Source organism: Anabrus simplex, chromosome 7 (genome assembly GCF_040414725.1).
Source record: "Anabrus simplex isolate iqAnaSimp1 chromosome 7, ASM4041472v1, whole genome shotgun sequence".
In the NCBI taxonomy this organism is placed as follows: Eukaryota; Metazoa; Arthropoda; class Insecta; order Orthoptera; family Tettigoniidae; genus Anabrus; species Anabrus simplex.
Window position 1 is genome coordinate 235,232,728 of NC_090271.1, and position 18,912 is coordinate 235,251,639.

At 37.5% G+C, this 18,912-nt stretch overlaps 1 protein-coding gene across 1 annotated transcript in view; it reads right to left on the reverse strand.

Moving 5' to 3' along the window:
- LOC136877074 (protein Skeletor, isoforms B/C) overlaps positions 1–18,912 on the reverse strand; it is a 421,284-nt gene that overhangs the window by 22,412 nt on the left and 379,960 nt on the right. Inside the window, exons 8-10 of the mRNA XM_067150891.2 lie at positions 13,365–13,461; positions 13,046–13,289; positions 542–718 (exon numbers count right to left, since the gene is read on the reverse strand). Of these exons, the coding sequence (XP_067006992.1) occupies positions 542–718; positions 13,046–13,289; positions 13,365–13,461 (518 nt within the window). The remainder of the gene's footprint in view (positions 1–541; positions 719–13,045; positions 13,290–13,364; positions 13,462–18,912) is intronic.

Consider the following 18,912-nt stretch of genomic DNA (forward strand, 5'->3'; position numbering starts at 1 on the left):
TCTTTTATTGCCACATTGAGTTAGATTTGGATGACTAAAGAACCATGAGCAGTTTGGTTTGCCCTACCCACTCCTGAGAATTTCAGTCGAGTTCTCATTGTACTCTATAATCGTGAGGCTATTCAGTCTGTCGAAACTAATGCAAGATAATATACACTAATTATAAAATGTGTGAAAAAACATTTAATAACAGATTTTAACTGAAAAAATAATATTAAATTTTCAGCTATAATGTTATTTTGTTTAGATAGGCTGAGAAGCCTCACAATTAGTTGAAAGTGAAAAGAAATGGCTTCCACTATGACAGATGTTCAACATCAGTTAATAAGTTTTAGTCAAAGTGTATAGTTCCAGGCTGATTTAAAAAAATAATACTCTGCAGGTGTTGTATGTACAGTATTAGTGACATTTTGAAATTTTACCTCCCTTTCCAAATAATCTAAGTTTTCAATAATCTGAGGTAACATCAGTCTCATCAAACTTAAATTATCCAAAAGATTATGAAGTTTCAGGGGTTTTGAGTTGATACTCATATTGTTACCTGTGATTGGAGTGTAGCCTCGCTTGCCACCAGTTGGTCCAATCCTTGCAGTGAACATTGTTTCCCCAGTGATCATAGCAGGGGGCCATGGCTTCACCCCACCTTCATCAGGCAAGTCAAAGAGTGAAGTGGTGCACACGTGGTCATTGCGACTGCTAAAGTCGATTCTAATGTCGTCTGAAAACAAGGAAAAATTTATTTAACCCTTTCTCTTATAAGACTTTTGCTGATAACTGGCCATCTAATGGAAATTTAATACTTGCTTTTAGTTATAATACTGAGGTAAGGTACAAATTTCATTTGAAATTTCTTTTTGTTAGTAGGAACAATCAGAACATCTATTTCCTTAGGGTCTGTTTCCCTCATTCAGTATTCCACAATCAGTCACCACTGATCTGCATTTTGGTCTATTTCCCAAGAACCGGGCGAGTAGGCCATACGGTTAGGGGCGCACAGCTGTGAGCTCGCACCTGGGAGATAGTGGGTTCGAACCCCACTGTCGGCAGCTCTGAAGATGGTTTTCCATGGTTTCCCATTTTCACACCTTTAGTAAGGCCACAGCCGCTTCCTACCTATTCCTAAACCTTTTCTATCCCATCGTTGCTATAAGAGCTATCTATGTCAGTGCGACGTAAAAAAAAAAATGTTTCCCAACATGCAGATTACCTATCAATTGTTCATCTAGTCTTTTCTTAAATGATTTCAAGGAAACTGGAAATCTATCGAACATCTCATTTGGTAAATTATTCCGATCCCTAATTGTTCTTCCTATAAACAAATATTTGTCCTTTTGAATTTCAACTTTATTTATATTATTACAAATAAAACACCGTCTATTTTATTACTCTAATTTATTTCAGGAAGACTCATTAAATGCATACACATATACACACACAATTATATTCAACTGACTAATTGTTGTCTGTTTACAAGTCTCCGTTCTTTTCACACAGGTGGGTGGTCTAGCTCATTGGTGTCAACTAGGAGATGGTAATCCTGATTGACAGGCTTTTCACTTACGCTCACAAGTCCAGTCACCCCACACAACAGTTGCATGCAGACTGTTAGGTTTGACTTGATTCGACTTCAGAGACAGTCCAGTAATTCACACAGTCAAACACAGTGAAACACTAAACAGCAACAGTTCAACAGCGTTAGACAGCAGGACAGTACTCCTTACAATAATGACCATTAACACTGTTCCAATTACACTCACGATAGCTGCTCCAATCTCTGACGACACGATGATCCTCAGTCCATGGGGGCACACATACAGTAGTCTAAGACAGTACACACAGTATTCCATTCCGTACCCAATGATACGCTGACTCCTGTGGGACACTGATGGCAGCCAACAGCCATCCCAGTCCAGCTACTCACTTGACACAACAACTCCTCATTCAGACTCTGGTAGGACACTAGTGACAGCCCCTTCAACCTAGCCACTGAACCCCAATACACCAAATCCAACTCCTACTCCAACACTGACTAACTGTTTGCAGCTAGTCTCCTTTTTATAACTCGGGTGATGTGCACTGTAATATTTGCGATGTGGCTAGAGATGGAACATTCTCGCTGCACCTTTCTTCAACTCCAGTAGTATTTTGCACTCTCTTCTGTGTTTGGCGTATTCTCATAAATCCTTCTCCGTGCCCAGCGTCCTCACCTTGTGTAATGAAAACAGAGTTTATTTTCTTTTAAAGTAGCACTCTTTATCAAACCATCATTGGGATTTCCTATCTGACTGGAATGATCGCTTCTCTTAACCAATCTGTAATCATTTTTGTTGCTTCATTTTATTTGTCCTTCATGTATATGTCGATCGATGTTTAGGATTGTTTTATTTTTCTGGAGTTTTGCTAGAAATTTTTCTTCCTCTGCCTGAGCACTTTGAGCTGAATGTTGGTTGGGTGATCACAATATCAGTTGTCACCAGAATATGTTTTCTGATCAGTGCTGCACCTGATGTCCGGAGGCCTTCCTGCTTCTGTGCAGTGATCACAATTCCTTTACAGAGAACTAGATCATTCTTACCAAAGCCGTTGTATGCAAAGTACGTCTCATTCTCTCTCCTTTTCACTGCCAGCATTTGTCTTCTGACTCGGTTGATCTGTTCGACAGTTTATATCTCCAACTATAATAATATTTGCATTCATGCTAGTTTTCTCAATTGCCTTGGATAGATTTTTTGTTATATCATGTACCAGAATATTTGGTTTGGTGTACAGAGAGATTAGTGTCACCAGAGATGTCTGCACTATAACCAAGTTTTCCTCTTTAGATGTGCCCTTGAGTTTACTCACCGTGTCTCTTAAAAAGCATAAAACACCTTCTTCGAGTCTGCCTGCTATAGGCTTTGCATATGCGTGGATGCTGTAAAATTCCCGGAGAACAATATCTTTTAGTAAAAATGTTTCTGTAGCGACCAGTACATTTGTTTCTTCTATCGCCTCATGTGGCCATGGCCCCAACATGAAACTATGGAACGGGACCCAGATTCTGAAGCATTCCCTTTGATTTTGTAAAGTTTTTATACTTTATTTTGTTAGGGAGAGGAAGAAGCTTTTCACCCTCCCAATTTTTAATTAACCAGGTGAACTGGCTGTGTGTTTATAGCCGCGCAGCTGTGAGCTTGCATCTGGGAGATAGTGGGTTCGAACCCCACTGTCAGCAGCCCTGAAGATGGTTTTCTGTGGTTTCCCATTTTCACACCAGGTAAATGCTGGGGCTGTACCTTATTTAGGACCACAGCCACTTCCTTCCCACTCCTAGGCCTTTCCTATCCCATCGTCGCCATAAGATCTATCTGTGTCAGTGTGACGTAAAGCAAACTGTAAATAAAAATATATTTTTATTGAACCCCTCTCCATGGCCTGGACCAATACCAATGACCCTTGCAGAAAGTAATTTCTCTGTAAAAATAATGCACATAACAGCACTCCAATAAATCAAAACTGCACTATAATTGTGTAAATATTTCCTTTACAATGGACAATGATGAGTCCATAAATGAGGCAGTTCGTGTTTAGGAAAGGTAACTCCACTGAAGCTCAACTTGTAGAAATCCAGTATCTTGGATTCAGATGGTCAAATGGATTGTATCACGATTGACCTATCTAAGGCATTTGATAGGGTAGATCATGGGAGACTACTGGCAAAAATGAGTGCAATTGAACTAAACAAAAGAGTGATTGAATGGGTGGCTGTACTTCTAGAAAATAGACTTAGGGTAGGTGAAGCTTTATCTGACCCTGTAATAATTAAGAGGGGAATTCCTCAAGGCAGTATTATTGGACCTTTATGTTTTCTTATATATGTAAATGGTTGCAGAAAGTAGATAGAAGAATCATCCGGACAATCATCAATAAGAAACACCAAATTGATGGCCAGTGGAGATTATTAAGTAATGAAGTGGTACTGTATATCGTGAAAGCAAATCAATAATAGATACAATGCAGAAAAGCAGAATTGCCTTTTTCTTTGTCATGTATTCAGACTGCCAGAAACTCGAATAGTGAAGCAGTTATTTAGTTACTTCTGGAAATATAAAACAAAGAACACTTGGTTCACAGAGATCATGAATGATTTAGAACTAAATTTATCAATGCTCCAAACTGAAGGCAGAGATGAGAAGAGAATTCTAAGGAACAAACACTTATGATTCAAACTCATAACATTTGAACGAAGGATGTACACCATTACTGACAACCAAAGGACAGCTAGGTCCGACAGGATGAAGAAGTTTTGGGAGCAGCAGAAGAAGCTGAAAAACTGACTCTATTTTAATACTATTAAGACTTTAATGTATATGACTGATTAAAGTGCTCCAATGGGGGTATAAACTGTGTAAGAAAACATGATATGAGTAAAAAAAGTGGAATCACAGATAAGGCTTTTTACGGATGATGTTATTCTGTACAGAGTAATAAATATGTTACAACATTGTGAGCGACTGCAAAATGACCTTGATAATGTTGTGAGATGGACAGTAGGCAATGGTATAATGATAAACGGGGTTAAAAGTCAGGTTGTCAGTTTCAAAAATAGGAAAAGTCCTCTCAGTTTTAATTACTGTGTTGGTGGGGTGAAAGTTCCTTATGAGGATCATTGTAAGTACCTAGGTGTTAATATAAGGAAAGATCCTCATTGGGGTAATCACATAAATGTGATTGCAAATAAAGGGTACAGATCTCTGCACATGGTTATGAGCGTGTTTAGGAGTCATAGTAAGGATGTAAAGGAGCGGGCATACAAGTCTCAGGTAAGACCCCAAACAGAGTATGGTTCCAGTGTAGGATTATTTGATTCAAACTGGAAAAAATCCAAAGAAAAGCAATGGACTTGTTCTGGGTGATTTTCAACAAAAGAGCAGCATTACAAAAATGTTGCAAGTTTTGGCTGGGAGGACTTGGGAGAAAGGAAACGAGTTGCTCGACTAAGTGGTATGTTACATGCAATCATTCTCATTGTTGGTCTGTATTGAATTTGACGTTAAGTCCAATATCATGTATATTTATTAAAAACCACCTATTTAATACCTTTATCTCGTACATCTTAATCATTAATCAGGATCCTGATTTTGTTCAAAATGTTACATAGATACTACATTTTACAGAGTTAAAAATAAAAGGGTCCATGTTACTTGTTCTTAATTAATAGTTTGAAGATTTGTATAATAAAAACATCTAAGAATCCAGCTTGGCTGAGATAGTTAATTATTGTTAAAGAGATTGTATGATTAAAAATTAAAATTTATTGACAGTCTTGTCCATTTTTCCAGCTTGGTCTGAATGTTTATGGCTAAAACTCTGTTCCTATGTTGAATTTTAAAAAAAATACTAGAGAGGATTTGCATTTGTTTACGACACTGAATAAAATCTAGTTAAAAATGTTTCAAACTGTTTGTGGTCATAATAAACTTCTACCTTCTCGAAACTTTTGCAATCTTATGTACAAAGCATTGATGTTATACTGTCTCTTGTGGCCGCCCTGTGAATGAGTGTTTTTTTCTTGAAATATATGGTTGTTTAACAATCTAGAAAACGATATGTTGACATAATAATATGTGGACATATTATTATTATTATTATTATTATTATTATTATTATTATTATTAAAGCACATATTATTTGAATCTGGCATTCTTCTTAAATTCCATTATAAAAGAGAAGAATGGATTTTCAACAGATTTCAACAGATTAATTTCAATTAAAGGAAACAACCAGTTTTGCTCTGTTGAAAATCATTCTTCTCTTTTATAATGGAATTTACGAAGAACGCCGGATTCGAATAATATGTGCTTTAATAATAATAATAATGTGTCAACATATCGTTTTTTAGATTGTTAAACAACCATATATTTCAAGACAAACACTCATTCACAGGGCGGCCACAAGAGACAGTATAACATCAATGCTTTGTACATAAGATTGCAAAAGTTTTGATAAGGTAGAAGTTTATTATGACCACAAACAGTTTGAAACATTTTAAACTAGATTTCATTCAGTGTCTGCCGGCCTTGTGGTGTAGGGGTAGCGTGCCTGCCTCTTACCCGGAGGCCCCGGGTTCGATTCCCAGCCAGGACAGGGATTTTTACCTGGACCTGAGGGCTGGTTCGAGGTGCACTCAACCTATGTGATTAGAATTGAGGAGCTATTGATGGTGAGATAGTGGCCCCGGTCTAGAAAGCCAAGAATAACGGCTTAGAGGATTCGTCGTGCTGACCACACAATACCTCATAATCTGCAGGCCTTCGGGCTGAGCAGCGGTTGCTTGGTAGGCCAAGGCCCTTCAAGGGCTGTAGTGCCATAGGGTTTTGTTTTTTTGTTTTTTCATTCAGTGTCCTAAACAAATGCAAATGCTCTTTAGTATTAAAAAATAAATCAACACAGGAACAGAGTTTTAGCCATAGACAGTCAATAAATTTTAATTTTTAATCATACGATCTCTTCAACAATAATTAACCATCTCAGCCAAGCTGAATTCTTAGATGTTTTTATTATACAAATCCTCAAACTATTAATTAAGAACATGTAATATGGACCCTTTTTTCTAACTCTGTAAAATGAAGTATCTATGCAACATTTTATACAAAATCAGGATCCTGATTAATGATTAAGGCATACAAGATAAAGGCTGATAATGCCCAGCTAGTGGGCGAAACATGTCCCAATAATGATATTATGACAAGATATAAATCTTAATTTTAAGAACATTACATTGTATTGAATAGGTGGTTTTTAATAAATATACATGATACTGGACTTAAGTGGTATGTTCCAAGCTGTCAGTGGAGAGACGGCGTGTAATGACATTAGTAGAGGAATAAGTTTGAGTGGTGTCTTTAAAAGTAGGCAAGATCACAATATTAATTCAAGAGGATGAATTGGGGCAAATATTCATTTATACAAAGGGACGTTAGTGATTGGAATAACTTACCAGGGGGGATGTTGAATAAATTTACAATTTCTTTAAAATCATTTAAGAAAGGGCTAGGCAAACAACAGATAGGGAATCTGCCACCTGGGCAACTGCCCCAACTGCAGATCAGTACCTAGTGGTTGAGAAAATAGTTTTTTATTGAATTTTATTATCATATGAAATTAAATTTTAAAATTAAAATTAACCTTGATTACAGCATTTTCCAAATATGACTTGGATCTAACATTTTATCCATTAAGCAATTATTAATTATTAATTATTTATTAATTATTAATTTATTAATTATTAATCATTAATTAATCTTAAAAATGTAAGAATTCTACAATAAAAATAAGTTAGGCATAGGCATTTTTGTTTTCTTATTTTAAACATACTTTAAACCAGAAAAATTTCCAAATAAAGAACTATTCTAACAACAAAAATTTGTTATAGAAAATTAGTAATACAAGGTGGTGGTTGTAGTGATTATTGTTTTAAAAGGAAGTCCAACTGGGCAACTATCCTCTAAAACTTTAACACAGCTAGAATTAGAAGTAACAGTTGTAGTTGAATAACTGAAGGTTGAAGGCCTACAAAAATGACTCACAAAATTGAACTGAAGTGACTGAGTTGTGTTGAATATGACACTAAAGTCAACTTTACACCTTCCTGTTGTTATTTTTTTTCTGGCTGAAGTCGTCAATAACATCAGAAATGTCAACATTTTTTTTACCATTTTGTTTTCTATAGCTAAAATTGCCAAATATTTTAGATGGTTTTTGTCAGTTTTGCTTCTGTGCCAGGTTTCAAGGGAGTTGGCCAGTCTGCCAAAGGACCTCTCAGCAGTAGATACTGTTACTGAAATTATGTAAAAAAAAAAAAAAAAAAAAAAAAAAAAAAAGCTTGATTCTGTTGCAAAAGTTAACAAGAGTAACTTCAAATCTTTCTCATAGATGGAGTTAATGATTGGAATGTGCAGCATTTCTTCATTTAAGGCATCTGTATCTCTTAAATCTTAAGGCCACTTGGGAATTGATATTTGGTTTTCAGTTTGAGTTGATAACTTGTCCATGAAAGTCAAAATTGATAGAAAAGATCACATATCAATTCAAAACCGGCAAATATGGTCTCAAATCTGCTATGGCAAAATCCAAAACAAGAAAAATTACAGAAGACTTGAAACAATTTGTTGCTTCTTGTTGAAGTTCGTCTTCAAGCGTGTTTTCATCTGCATTTGGTAGCCTACTATGTTACATCCTAGTAACAAAGTGGGAAAAGATGCCAACTGCTTCTGCAACTACTTTTGATTCCTGCAAAATTATTTTCTATGAATCTTATAAGTTGTGCATCTCGTTAAGTAATGAGTTGGCTCTCAACACTGAAGGAAATCCCCTTACCCTAATTGATGACATTCTTCTGGTCAATAGCAGACTGAACATTGTGCCAAAATGATGATATTAAGAGATATTTGGAAGACAGAAAGTACTTCTGAAGTCCCAAAAACAGTGTTTTGTGCTAATGAAGTCAAAGTAGTAACAGTGTCCTCCAGGAGGAGGACAACAGTAGAACTTTGAGAATCAAAGGTAGTGCTTTATTATTGGGTGCACAGCTTGTAACCTTTCACTCCAACGGATCTCAGAAAGGCTTTGCAGAGATAATGGGACATGTAGTTTCAGCAATTCCCAGCAACCAGGGCTGCTAGAAGACAAGGAGTACAAAGTTTCAATGTTTCCAAAAAATGTCAGTACATCATGATTCACTTTAGCAGCATTGAGTCAACTCTGTTCAAGAGTGAGCTCCACAGGGGGCAAAATAACAAATTCGTTTTTTCAAGTATTCCTGATTGAACTCCACTAATGTGCATCCGCATGTATGAGCCCTTGTTGTAAACTTGTGCATAACAATCTGCAAGTGGCACTTGAAGAGTTTCCAAGCTGGAAAGTATTTCATCAGTTCTTGCCTTGCCTGTTTTCCTACTAAAGTTCTTAAATTCAATAAATCTCTCAAAAATTTCAAAGATATCTTTTTCTTTATTTTGAAAACATAATGAAGAAAAAGAACATTCTATTCATGGTGGGAGATGTCAGGTGTCACATCAACAATTATCCATAAGAAATTTGCATCTTCTGTTTGATTTAAATTGTTCAAAAGTTTCTGACCACATTGGGAAACACATTCATTTTGAAGTTAGCATGATAAATAGTGAGCCTGGTCTCGTTTTCTTCTACTTTAACCCAATGTTCAAGAGTCAAATAATCGTAATTGCCACTTTTTTCATTATAAAAACTACAAAAAAACAAACCGTAATCAATATTCCTAGCTGGGCTTTGGGCCCCTAAATTGTACCTTTTTGTTTTCTTATATATACAAACGATATGAGTAAAGAATTGGAATCAGAGATAAGGCTTTTTACAGATGATGTTATTCTGTATAGAGTAATAAATAAGTTACAAGATTGTGAGCAACTGCAAAATGACCTTGATAATGTTGTGAGATGGACAGTAGGCAATGGTATGGTAATAAACGGGGTTAAAAGTCAGGTTGTCAGTTTCAAAAATAGGAAAAGTCCTCTCAGTTTTAATTACTGTGTTGGTGGGGTGAAAGTTCCTTATGAGGATCATTGTAAGTACCTAGGTGTTAATATAAGGAAAGATCCTCATTGGGGTAATCACATAAATGAGATTGTAATTAAAGGGTACAGATCTCTGCACAAGGTTATGAGGGTGTTTAGGGGTTGTAGTAAGGATGTAAAGCAGAGGGAATATAAGTCTCTGGTAAGACTCCAAATAGAGTATGCTTCCAGTGTAGGTGACCCTCGATTCAAGAACTGGGGAAAAAACCCAAAGAAATGCAGTTTGATTTGTTCTGGGTTATTTCCGACAAAACAGTAGCGTTACAAAAATATTGCAAAGTTTGGGCTGGGAAGACTTGGAAAAAAGGAGATGAACTGCTCCACTAAGTGGTATGTCTCATAATCACAATAATGTTTTTCCACCCAATTGATATTCTTTGCCTTTGGCAATCTCCACACAATCCACACACAACCCCCTCCCCCCAACACTACCTTCCTCCCTCAATTAGTCTATAAGTTTTTAGTTTTCCATGGGATACTTTTTTAAGATTGACTATAGAACACACATGTGCTTGCTTTTAATGTATTATCACCTAAGCTTTTGTTCGTACAGCTGATGATGACTGAAAAGCAGTTGAAACATGTACTGTATTTGTTCATTTTCTTATAGATTTGCCAAAGGCAAAGAATAAAAAGTATCGATTGGGTGGAAAAACATTATTGTGATTATTAGATTGACTTATTGATACGGATATAAAGTGAATACCGGTAGTTTACAATAAGTGGTATGTTCCAAGTTGTCAGTGGAGAGATGATGTGGAATGACATTGGTAGACAAATATGTTTAAGTGGTGTCTTTAAAAGTAGGAAAGAACACAATATGAAGATAAAGTTGGAATTCAAGAGGACAAATTGGGGCAAATATTCATTTATAGGAAGGGGAGTTAGGGATTGGAATAACTTACCAAGGGAGATGTTCAATAAATTTACAATTTCTCTGCAATCATCTATGAAAAGGCTAGGAAAACAACAGACAGGGATCTATCACCTGGATGACTGCCCTAAATGCAGATCAGTGGTGCTTGCTTGCTTGCTTGCTTGCTTGCTTGATTGATTGATTGATTGATTGATTGATTGATTGATTGATTTCATTCAAATTTGACTCCTTCATTCTTTCTTTTTGCTGAACGAAAGTTAAATCGGGCGCTTTAAGCAGACAAAATGCAGCGGCTGCAGTGCTGCATGGTGGTGGAGAATATGTGGTTCAGCAAGAATCGTCACACTAGTCATGTCTGTTTGTCCTAGTTTGCATTGCAGATTATTGGAAGACCAACTACAATATCTCAGATCGTAATATCAAAACCGAAATGGTGGATGTCATAGGGGATCAGCTGCCAATTCTTAAAGGCTAGGGTGTCATTTAAATAACTTCATTTCGATGCTTAGATTACTTTCCTCCGGGAACTCCAAGATTAATATTAAACTGAACTGAAATGATGCACAATAAACAAGAAGTAGGTTACTATGCATTAGTTAGGTTAAATCATTACCTTAGCATCTTTCAAAATATGGATTTCACAACACTGGCAAAGCAAAACATGTAAGTAAAGAAATAAATACTTATCACATGCAATTTATACATTTTCTTTAGCAAACAGCTTTGCCTAAATGAGTAGTTACAAAAATATTACACAGTATTACAATGGCAAACATCTTTCCATCACCAATAGGATTTATATTCCAGAGAATTTTTTATAGGATCCCTTGATTCTTGATAGTGATATGGATGTAGTAAGACTTAGAAAAATACAATTTTCTCATTAAATAATATTCAAATTATCTGTTGCAGCTTATGTATCCTACAGTATTTTCCAGAGCTTCTAATATGGGCTGCCACAATTTGATACACATATCCAGAGCCCTCTCAGTCAATATGAAAATCTTATATCCTGATTCTATCTTATCATGTATATCCTTGATAGAACAGGTTTGTTAGAATGTTAATAAAATCTTGCTCTAAATTTGACAGCTATCAACAGGCAGAAAGTGGCTCTAGCTATGATCATTAATCAGATGGCATTAGAGATGTTACATAACGAGAGTACCATACTGTTATCTATGAATTTAATATCTAAATAGTGGATTAATGGAGATGTGTCTATATCTGGCATTAATGTACTTTAAATTCATAGCAATTCTGTCTTAATTTTTGTAACTGCTCATTTAGACAGAGTTGTCTGTTAGACAACATTTATGTATTGCATGCGGTATTTATTTAAATGTTTTGTTAAGTCGGTATAGTGTTATTAATATTTTAAACGATGCAAAGTTATTGACTTAACCTAACTAATGTATTCATCAGTGGAGTTCCTGGAGGAAAGTAATCTAATATGCTAAAGGTTTCACATCGAAATGAAGTAATTTATATGTTGCTCTAACCTTGAATGGTCGGCAGCTGATGTCCCTATGACATCCACCATTTTGCTTTTGATATTACGGTCTAATATATTATAGTTGGTCGCAGCTAGCCTTGTGATCATGATCGTTACAGCGTCAAGTCTATATGGTCTGACAACCCCGGATTCAATTCTAAACCTCTCTACAGGGTTCATATAGAGTGAAGGCATATGCTGCTGTTGATGGTGATTTGTCCGTTGGACGGTGACGTTAAGCCTTCAGCAGACCCTTTAGTGCTATTCAGCAGGAGTACTGGGTTTCACCCTCTCTCTTTCTTCCACCATATATCACGTCATACATTTTACCGCATTAACTCCTCTGATGAGTTTAATGGGAGAAAGGGCATCCGGTCGTAAAAGATTCAATTCACTTCATACCTGACCCCATAGAGTAATGGGAGAAAGGTTGGATATACATATTGTAGTCAGTCTTTATTATTGCCATTATTATTGATTATCGACGGTTTACATCCATCAATAAACAATGAACTTTCTCTCAGATATTTTCAAACAATCGTAAAATAATTAATCCTGATTTCACAAATAGGAATAGCTTGTATGAAGAGTTCTTCCATAGAAATTTTTGATAATACTAAAATCAGGAACTATAGGACTATTGGGTGATTTAAGAAATAAATAAATTCTATATCAAAACTTAATAAAACCCTGGAGTTCAATCTCAGGCTCAAATCCCTACACTAGTGATTGATAAGTGACGAGCAACAAATGGAATGATCAGAGAAATCAATGCAGCTTAGAACTAGCAGACTTATAGTAAGAGTAAATGGTACCGTAGCAATTAATTAGGTACAATTATTGTGTGAAGAGATTTGTATATAAAGATAAATACATGCAGTCTAAGAAAGATGTAAATTTGTAATTTTTCTGTATTAGAAACCTAATTGTTTTGTTTAATATTTCCACGAGCATTTGCTGGAGTGATACAAAACTACTAAAATTCTGCCAATTTTATTGCGACTAGATATCTCTGAAGTTATTGGCTGAGAGTTGCCACTCTTAGTAATTGTATACATATGATCTTGTTGGACTGTTTACCTGTGGTCTTGTCAGGAATATCATGAGAGTTGGCTTCTTTACGGCTGTTGAGTGGCCCAATGGCTGCGATGACATTCACCTCACCATCACTAGGTATTCCTCGATCGTTGATAGGCTCATTGGTTTGCAGCGGGCGCCGATACACAATGGTTGTCACTCCATTCTTCCGCTCACCTGACACCAGAGTGACATCGTTCCTCCCTCCTATCCTCTCGTCTGGACATGCACCTCCTTTACCGTCGCACTGCAGGACATGATATTGCCATTATTCTGGGTAGAAAGACAAGCTTTAATGGTACAAAGATAGAGATAGTCATACCTGAGATGTTGCCGACAAGTAATAGTCCTCAGCTCTGAAAGTACCCCTTTCACTGTCATAGAACGCTACCACCACATCTCCACCCACCATTCTCGACCTGTGGAACAGCCATACTTCAGATAGTCTTTCAAACCTCACATCAATGTATTTATTAGCTCTAAAATAACAATGATATTGTAATTTGCTATCAACGAACATACATACATACAAACATACAAACATACATATAAGGAAAATTTCCTCACTTTATATCAGCAAAAAATGAGCACATGGCTTGAGACAACTTATGAACCCACTGTTACGTAGTTACAACTACATTTGCCTGTGTAATGCAATGTACACCCAGTAATAATAGTGATGATAGGAATAGTGAAACATGAAAGTATTCCCTCAGGACTCACAAGTAGAGCACATGGAATGATGATAATGGGGTACTAGCTGAATCTGGATTTTACGAAACAGACTTGTAGTTTTCTTGACTGTTGATATCATGATCAGCAGCTTGTAACAAATTCAAGCGACTATCACTCCTCAATCTTACTTGACACATACTTCCTCCCATAATAAATTGTGTTATTGGGTTTACATCCTACTAAACAGAGACACCGAGGTGTCGGAATTTTGTCCCACATGAGTTCCTTCATGTGCCACTAAATCTATCGAAGCGAGGACGACACCTTCAAATACCATCGGTCTCAGCCGTGCTCGAACGTGCCAACTCGGCCCAGCCTCCATTTTCCCATTCTTACCATCTGATACTGAGGTATTAGATGGTTATTTCTTCCTTATTTGCTGATGACCACATTCTCCCATGGTCAAAACTGTTCCATGTTCTTTTATGGTTGATAATAATCCCATTGTTTTGGCCCTTAAAATAGAAATAGCTGCCATCACCATCAGCCCTCTTTGAATGAATCTTGTGCAGCTTCACTTGTGTTCTTCCAGATCATATGATTTAAGGACAAATCCGATATTCATAGCCGGCCACATTTTGCCATTGTTGGATCTTCTACAAATTCACATCACTAGCTCATGTTAGATGAGTAGCCCTGGACTATTGTAATGCCCAATAACTTCCTTTGTCCATCAGCGCAACGCAACTGCAACATATACGTAAAAATATAATCTCTTAGTTAGAAGTTCGTTGGACACCTCTGCAACTCTACCTGGACGCAATATTGTTGTGTGACCTTCCAAGATTCTATGATGCAACTGTAAGCAACAGTTTCAAGGCAACCTTCATGTGTCCATGTTAATACACATTTGAAATACAACTCACGTTAGTGGCATCATGAGTCTTTCTTCAACAGATCACGATTTCCCTGTAGACAGTGTCCTTTTGTTTGTAGATAAGATGGAAGGTTTTTTTTTTACTGATGTTTTAACATCGCACTAACACATAGAAGGTTTTTGGCGATACTTGGATGGCAAAGGGCTAGGACTGGGAAGCTAATGACCATGGCCTTAATTAAGGTACAGCCTCAACATTTTCCTGGTGTGAAAATTGGAAACTATGGATAACCATCTTCAGGACTGCCGACAGTGGGATTCGAACCCACCATCTTCTGAAGGCAAGCTCACAGCTGCCAACCCTAACTGCACGGCAAATTAGCTCAGTCAAAGTTCTTTTGTCACCTCAACGAGAAGTTTTCTGGACGCACTAAAGAAATATTTACATTTGCCTTTGTCTTTTTCCAGTTCTCTAGCAGCTACAAATACTCCTTTGTTTACATTTCAGCTTATGAAAGGACGAATCTAATATTTTTAATTTGTTTGTCTCCTTTCCAAGTACCAGTTCAAACTGCATCACTCGACCTGGCAAATCATACTGAATGTTTATTGGTTGCACTGGTTGTCAAAGGAGTACTTGCAATTTGTTTGCAATTGTTACGGTGAACCTGAGTTACAGCATCGCTCTGTTGGATGAAGAGTTATGGTTAGGATGTTTGCCACGAGAACTGGGTGCTTTACAGAAGACAGGTGCAGCAATGTAATTCATATCCAGTATTCTTTACTGTATGCAACTTAATGAATTAGTTACATAAAAGTAAACAATGTTTTTTGATTTACATTATAAATATTTAACGCATCTGCACATACAGAGGCACAATTCACTGATAGACACTTGCTGGCTTCCTGTTTTCCACACACAGAAATCAAATGACTGCCTGTGTCTTGTCCCTTGACTATACACTAGGACCTATGCAATTTTGCTGCTGTCACTACGACTAATTACCGTTCTATTGGCCAGTAAAGCTGTTGAACTATATATTAACAGGTAAATAGTAGTCACAGGCTAAATACCTTTGTTTGGAAGTATAAGGCATGATCAAAAAGTTTCTGTTTGGGGGTGTTGCTGCAGCAGACATGCGATGTAGCACGACTCCAATGCGGGTACATACTGTAAGCGCGGACATGTAGGCATAGGGATGAGTCGTGCTGAGATGCATGCGTTAAATGCAGCCACGTGAACTATGGTGACTTTATTACCAAATGCGTCCAAACAGGACCAACGTGCTGTTATTCTGTTCTTGGCTGGCAAAGGACAAACACCAGTGAACCTCCATCGGAGAATGAAGACTCTGTATGGGGCAGCATGTCTATCGAAAACCACTGTTGTGGAATGGTGCCCCAAGATCTGTGTGGGTTGCATTTCAACACAAGACGGCGGTCAATCTGGGAGGCCAGCCTTATCCGTTACTGACGTCAAGTGGGTGGTGGATGAGGCGATTAGGGTGGACCGGTGCATAACAATTCCTGCGCTACCAATGGATCTCGACATCTGCTTTGGTCCCCTCAAAAAGGCTTTGAAGGGTCAACGCTTCCTGTCGGACGAGGAGGTGCAGCAGGCGGTTACAGACTTCTTCATAGAACAGGACACGTTGTTTTACCACACGGGGATCTTCAACCTGGTGCATCGGTGGGATGAGTGCCTCAATCCTCGCAGTGATTTTGCCTGATTGGCATCCCGATTCAGGAGTGTACGGCAGTTGAACAGAAACTTTTTGATCGCCCCTGATAATAAAATAAGGAAACAATTTTTGGCTTGCCAATATTGTGTTAAACACAGCAAACATGCAATAAAGGTACTCACGTGAATGTCTCTCCAGACTGCGTCTTTAAGAAGAATGTGAACAATGAGATAGCATATCCCGAAGTCAATAACAGTAGTGGTGTCAAATTTATTTACTTTATTCCTAAAATTTTTAGGGTGTTACATATTTTCCCAACTGATAATCAGAGTTGACTGTGCCTGATGATATGTCTTAGCTATTGCTGTAATGAAACACTAATATTTCTCTCAGCCACAGCTTACTTCTTTCAAGTGAATATCCTATGAGAATGTCATTAACAGAAAATTGGAAACTTTGAATCTATAGTATTTTAAAATCCAAATCAGTACATAATTTGGATCGTAAAATTCATTGTTGAAAGGAAGGATTTCAATTAGGCTACCTACTTGAAGTAGGTACCAGTACCTTCTCACTATCAACATCGTTAGCTGGCGTCCACAATGAAAACAGAAAATATTTCCATTATTTTGGTCCTTAAGACAATCATCACAAACAAGATACAGAACACAATCAGTGCTGGAACATGAGCCACACTATATGTATACATTAATTTCTGTCCAAAAATTAACTTGCACATAAAGTAGCATATTTCATTAGTTTTTGTAGTTAATCAACTGAATAGGAAACTGGAATTCAGCTTGCAATATCAACATTCGTGAAGATGTCCAGCGCAAAGTTTTCAGGTTGCTTATAGTTTCACTGATTTTGGAATAGACTACTGGACAGATTGCACATATAAGTTTGTTATGGGAACATTGTACAAATTATATTTCGTCCTTAGCTTTAAAATTTGTGAGGTTAACATGTTAATTACGGTTTTGGACTACATTTTCTATATCGTATTGTCAGCATGCAGTGTGTGTACATTGCCCAATTGCCACAACTTTTTAAATGTCTATTCTAATTGCCAATGGTCTGTACAGACACTGCGGTGTCCGAATGAAGTTTTTTTTGCTAGTGGCTCTAAGTCTCACTGACACAGATAGGTCTTAAGGTGACAATGGGATAGGAAAGGCCTAGGAGTTGGAAGGAAGCGGCTGTGGCCTTAGTTAACCCTCCAGTACTCGCGCGAAGTTTTGGCGCGCCAGTGCTCATGCCCGGTAAAATATTACCCCATTCTTTCAAGTATATTTACTGTAACTTAAAAAATGAAATTATGCTCTTTTCATGATGCACCTGACTAAGGGCCCTATAAATGAATAAACCACAATATAACTCCTATTGTTGCCATTAATATATACACCATTCAGAAAATAGATATCTTGCATAACTTCAAAGCAGAAAATCTCGTTCATAATAACACTCGAGTCCATGCAGTCTTAAAAACTAGAAATATGAAATTCAATCACACTTCATTACTATTTGAACACTGACGTTTACTCTCTTTTAGTCACTATCGGTTTTCTTGTTGAGGCATTCTTCACACACGGTACTGAAATGGTCTTGGCACACATACTTTTCACACATCACCCACAAGAGTTTCAGCTTTTCCTGCCCGACTTCTAGGACATACAGCACATCGTCCGGATGATCCTGGTGTCTTTCTCGTCAAGGGTGGAGTCAGAGAGGTCTGGGAAATTTCTTCCTTACAATTTGAACTAATTTGCAAGGCTTTCACTCTGATACGGTGAGGCAAACTTGTTTGGTCCACTCTAATGGCCATCCTAGATTTCACCAGTTCCATTGCAATCGAGCTTTCATCAATAAAAAATTAAACAATGTCATTGGATCCGTAACGTCATGTGTTTTCAGCCTAGACCTAGGCAAGTACTATGAAACTTCATTGTGAGCACGAGTACGAATGTTTTTAGGAGACACTACGGTGCTCCATTTAGTCACACCATGACATCCATAAATGTAGTTTTGGCGGGGCCTGTTTGAAGCGTCATTTTCACTCCCTGATGCATTGGCACAGTCCTCTTCAGGTAAGTCACTGGCATCCTGTTCTGAGAGTGAATCATGCTCTGATGCTTCTATGTTTCTAATTTTACTTCTGCCAGTGCTCGCATGGGTCAATATGTTACCCCAGTGAACTTTGTGTCACTGCTGGAAATGTACTGACGCATGAAAATTTATGACAGATAGCTCAGGAGGCCCACACAGTGTCCTTGAAAGGTACACAACAGCCCAGTGTACAGTACATGACAGAAAAAAATTGGCGGCCGTTTTCCAAAGGTTGGGGTAATTTATTACCCCGCGCGAGTACTGGAGGGTTAAGGTACAGCCCCGGCATTTGCCTGGTGTGAAAATGGGAAACCATGGAAAACCATCTTCAGGGTTGCTGACAGTAGGATTCAAACTCACTATCTCCTAGATGCAAGCTCACAGCTGTGCACCCCTAACTGCACGGCCAACTCACCAGGTATATTATGAAGTTCTTAAACGTGACGAAAGCCAATGTCATGGAATGATTACATTATTCAAACACATTCCAGTGCCACTGACCACAGCCAGGATCGAACCTGAGTTATCTT